The 4732-nt window shown below is 59.3% G+C and overlaps 1 protein-coding gene across 1 annotated transcript in view; it reads right to left on the minus strand.

Annotated features, from left to right (window-relative positions):
- Window positions 1-6: 6 nt before the first annotated feature.
- The window catches only part of ABCB8 (ATP binding cassette subfamily B member 8), a 12879-nt gene continuing 8153 nt past the window's right edge, over window positions 7-4732 (minus strand). The window contains exons 7-10 of the mRNA XM_015420972.1: window positions 3759-3892; window positions 2611-2758; window positions 1043-1293; window positions 7-133 (exon numbers count right to left, since the gene is read on the minus strand). Coding sequence (XP_015276458.1) covers window positions 47-133; window positions 1043-1293; window positions 2611-2758; window positions 3759-3892 — 620 coding nt within the window. The 3' untranslated portion in view covers window positions 7-46. The remainder of the gene's footprint in view (window positions 134-1042; window positions 1294-2610; window positions 2759-3758; window positions 3893-4732) is intronic.

Genomic DNA, 4732 nt, shown 5'->3' on the forward strand with positions numbered 1-4732 from the left:
GGGAAAGAGGCGTGGTTTATTGGAGGGGGCGGGCGGGGCTCCAGGCTCAGGCGGCCGCGGCGTCCCTCGTCTGGCGGCAGATCAGCTCGGCGTAGAGGCCGCCCCGGCGGAGCAACTCGGCGTGGCTGCCGGCCTGCAGGAGGAGGGAGACGAGACGAGACTAGAGGCGGCCACAGTCAGCCCGGCCAGGGGGCCTCCGCGCCCTGGCGCCCCCACCGCCCCTCAGTTCTTTAGCCTCCTTTAGCTCATGCATTTTTGTCTTCGCTCAGGAAGGAGGGCTCCGGAGCAAACTAATTGAGGCAGCACCCAAATGGCTCGCTCACAACTTTAGTGCCAGGAGCTCACAAAGTGGAAGTTTTGCTCACAAGATGCCACCGCTTAGAGGGAGCATTGCTGATTACCCGCGCTGGGCACAAGCATCCTCTGAAGAAAGAAACCGCCCTCCACCTCTGGCCAAGGGAGCCCTGAATGTGCAAAGCTCAGCCCCTGGGCTGCTCTTGAATTCAGCTGTACACCAACCAACACAGTGACCAACGCTCCCTCTAAGCCGTGGAGTCCTGTCAGCAAAAATCCTACTTTTGTGAGCTCCTGGCATTAAAGTTGTGAGCGAGCCATTTGGCTGCTGCATCAATCAGTTTGCTCTGGAGCCCCATCCCTTCCTGAGCTCAGATTAAAATCTGTGAGCTGGAGGCTAAGAAATTGTGAGCTGGCTCACACTGACTCAGCGTAGAGGGAATACTGGTCCTGACAGCAATAATTCTGCTCTGTGAGCTCCTGGCATTAAAGCTGTGAGCGAGCGATTTCGGCGACTGCATAAATCAGTTTGCTCTGGAGCCCCATCCTTCCTGAGCTGGGACAGAAATGTGTGAGCCAGAGGCTAAAGAACTGCGAGCTGGCTCACACTCGGCTTAGAGGGAACACTGCCTGTGACCCTCTGCAACTAAAGAGAGAACTTGCCTCCCCCCCCCCGTCATGGTCTCGTCCCTCCAACCTCCTCCTTCCTGAGCTCTCCCCCCCCCCAGGAAGAGATCCCCCCTCTCACCTCTGCCACACGCCCCTTCGCCAGCACCACGATGAGGTCAGCCGCTTGCACGGTGCTGAGCCGATGCGCGATGACCAGCACAGTGCGGCCGGCCACCGCCCGATCCAAGGCTTCCTGGACCACGTGCTCCGATTCTGCATCCAGGGCACTCGTGGCCTCATCCAGAATCAGCACCGTGGGGTTCTTGATGAGCGCCCGGGCGATGGCCACCCGCTGCTTCTGCCCGCCGGACAAGGTCACCCCACGCTCACCTGGGGGGGGAGGGAGGGGGGCAGGGGTCAGGACACAGGGAGACCGACGGGGAGGGGGGGAGAGGCCCCCCCCTGCCAGGGGAAAGGAATCAGGCCAATAGCCACACACCCCGCCATCTCTGTCCTCCCCACCACCACCTTCTTTTAAGAGTCAGCAGGTTCCCACCTATCACTCAGTTCTGTTTGAAATGCTATTTTCCTCCACTTTCACCCCGTGTGCTGCTGCTGCTGGTGGTGGTGGTGGGCAATGCTCCCTCTAAGCTGTGAAGTCTTGTGAGCAAAAATTCCACTTTGTGAGCTCCTGGCGCTAAAGTTGTGAGGGAGCGATTTGGCTGCTGCATAAATTAGTTTGCTCTGGAGCCATCCCTTCCTGAGCTAAGACAAAACTCTGTGAGCCGGAGGCTAAAGAACTGTGAGCTAGCTCACACTCACTCAGCTTAGAGGGAACACTGGTGTGTGGGGGCCCCCAGAAACCTTCTGGTCTTTCATCCTTCAGCGTTTCTGGCTGGTGGAAACCCTTTCGTTAGAACCACAACTCTCCCAAGTTCAGCAACCCCAAAATCCACGTCTTTGGGGCATGATGTTCACACAGATCCAGAGCTCAGTGGTCACAGAGAAAAGGACAAAGTTGTTCCAGCGAGCAAGGCCAGATCTTAGGAGGTTAAGAGACAGGAAGGAGATGGAAAGAAATCAGGAGCAGCCAGAGCAGCTCGACAATGGAATTGGGTGTGTGTGTGTGGATGGATGAATGGTGTGGCTCTCCTTCTCTGGTGGTCTTGAAGCAGAAGGTGGAGAGGCGGCTGTCGGGGGGGGGAACTCCCCAGACAGAGGCAGTAATCCTCTGAATCCCAGTGCCAGGAGGCAACATCAGGGAGCCCTTGGTCTTCACGCCCCGTTCGCTGGCCCTGCGGGGCAACTGGCCAGCCACTGTGTGAGATGGGAGGCAGCCATAGACCCACCGCTGGTCTGACCCAGCCGGGCTTCTCTTGTCCAGGCTCTGCGTTTCCTCTCCTGAAGGCCCCTTCCCCCCCTCTAGGGTAACAGCAGGGAGGACTCTCCCCCGCTACACACATATTGTTGGGTCAGTGCTCCAAAATGAAAATAAAAATGGCCTTTTCCAATTCCAAAAAAGTCAGTAGGTGACCCCAAAATGTGGTCTTTGCAGAGACTGTGGCAGAATCGGATGACGAGACTTCTGGGAAATGGAGGGAGGAGGGGGAGGCTGCGGAGCCTCCGGTGGGTCAGAGACAGGCTCGTGGCCTTCCTCCTGTGCTGCAACACCCCCGCCCCCCCGCAAGAGTCCCCGCTCTCACTGACCCACCACAGTGTTGTACCCCTCGGGAAAGCTGCGGATAAAACTGTCGGCGTTGGCCAGGAGGGCTGCGGCGTGGACTTCGGCGTCAGAGGCGTCCGGCTTGCCAAAGCGGATGTTCTCCATGATGGACGTGCTGAACAGCACCGGCTCCTGCAGTGGCAGAAGAAGGCGCAGAACCAGGACAGGAATCAAGTTCCAGCAGCAGCAGCAGCCGGGGGGCCTCTGCGCCTTCCCCACCTCCTGCTGGGGAGAACAGGCCTGCCTTCTCCAGCCACACTGTCACAGCTGCCCCGCGATGCCAGACGTTAAGGTGCACGGAGCGCATCGTGTCGGCAGGTGCTCTGGAGAAATCCACAAGCAGGACGCACGAGGGACCCAGTCACCATTCAGCCCCTCAGAGCAGAGGGATCCCGCCTCTGGCAGCCAAGGGACTCCGACCCCCCCCCCGCTCCGACACAGACTCTCCCCAAAGGCTTCCACACCTCTGCTTTCCTGTCATGCACTCCAAGCAGAGAACACACCCAGCCAACGCTCCCTCTAAGCTGTGGAGTCTTGTGAGCAAAAATCCTACTTTGTGAGCTCCTGGCATTAAAGCTGTGAGCGAGCGGCTTGGCTGCTGCGTAAATCAGTCTGCTCTGAAGCCCCATCCCTTCCTGAATGAAGGCAAAAGTGTGTGAGCTGGAGGCTAAGAAACCGTGAGCTAGCTCACACTTAACTCAGCTGAGAGGGAACACTGGCTGCAATGCTCCCTCTGAGCTGTGGAGTCTTGTGAGCAAAAATTCTACTTTGTGAGCTCCTGGCATTAAAGTTGCGAGCGATCGATTCGGCTACTGCGTAAATCAGTTTGCTCTGGAGCCGTCCTTCCTGAGCCAAGGCAGAAATGTGAGCTGGAGGCTAACAATCTGTGAGCTAGCTCACACCAACTCAGCTTAGAGGGGACACTGCACCCAACTCCTCTGTGCCAGTCTCCGCCACACCCCTTCCCAGGGGAGAGTCCCCTAATTTAGCTGCAGGTCCCTACCAGAGCCGCTTCCTTCCACTTTGCTTTTGGAAGCTGCCCCCGATCAGCTCCCTTCCCTCACTGCGGGTGTGCGTGTGTGCGCACGTGTGTGTGAAGAGTCCAGCCCGTCTTCTGCCCCCTGTTCCTCACCTGGTTAATGAAGCCAATGACCTCCCCCCGGAGCCAGGAAGGGTCCAGGGTGCTGATGTCCTGCCCGTCCAGGGAGATGGTGCCCGCTGTGGGGTCATAGAACCGTTCCAGGAGCGCAGCCACCTGGGACTTCCCTGTGGCCGAGAGAGGAGGAGGAGGAGCAGGAGGAGGAGAGAGTCTTCCCCCTCCCAGGCCTGGACTGGCTGCAGACGGGGCTCCCAAGGTAGGAACGGGGCTGAAGGGGGGGGGACTGTAATCCAGAGGGATCCTGCCAGGAGTAGTCCGGCCAGAGGCCTCTCCTGGCCGGGGCGCCCTGCCTGCGGGACTCCCTCCCTGGAAGGACCCGCCCTGAGCGTCAATCAGAGCACATCCTGGTTTCCCCAGAGGGCTGGCCCCCGCGCCCCCCGCCCTCCACGGGTGTGATGGGCAAGGTGGTGGAGGGAGGGCACTCCCGCTGCTCTTCGTGTGGGTGGGGGGCTGCCCCTGGTTTCCTGGTTTCTTCACTGCCTTCACCCTGGAAGCCCCCCGTGCCAGTGGCTGTGCTCAGGGACAGGCCACAATCAGCTGAAGTTAAAGAGCTCCCAGGAGTCGCCTGGATGAAAGAGGACCGGACCCCTGCCTGTCGTCTGCACAAAAGACACGCAAGGCTGAGAGAGCTCTGACATAACTGCCCTTGAGAGAACAGCTGTGAGAGAACTTGTGACTGATCCAAGGTCACCCAGCAGTTGCAAGCGGAGGAGTGGGGAATCAAACCCGGTTCTCCCAGATTAGAGTCCACGCACTCTTAACCACGACACCAAACTGGTTCTCCAGGTGGCCCTGGAACCGTCTGAGTTTGTACGAACAGGCGCATTGTTCGTTACATCCAGCAGCCGAAGCCACAGGCCGTGGCACACATACACGCATTGTGCCACGGCCTCTGCAGAGCTGGGGCTGGTGAGCCCCCCCCCCCCCCCGCCGCCGGGGGGGGCCCC

The sequence above is a fragment of the Gekko japonicus genome, unplaced genomic scaffold, assembly GCF_001447785.1.
Source record: "Gekko japonicus isolate JY-2015 unplaced genomic scaffold, Gekko_japonicus_V1.1 scaffold3343, whole genome shotgun sequence".
NCBI classification, from domain to species: domain Eukaryota; kingdom Metazoa; phylum Chordata; class Lepidosauria; order Squamata; family Gekkonidae; genus Gekko; species Gekko japonicus.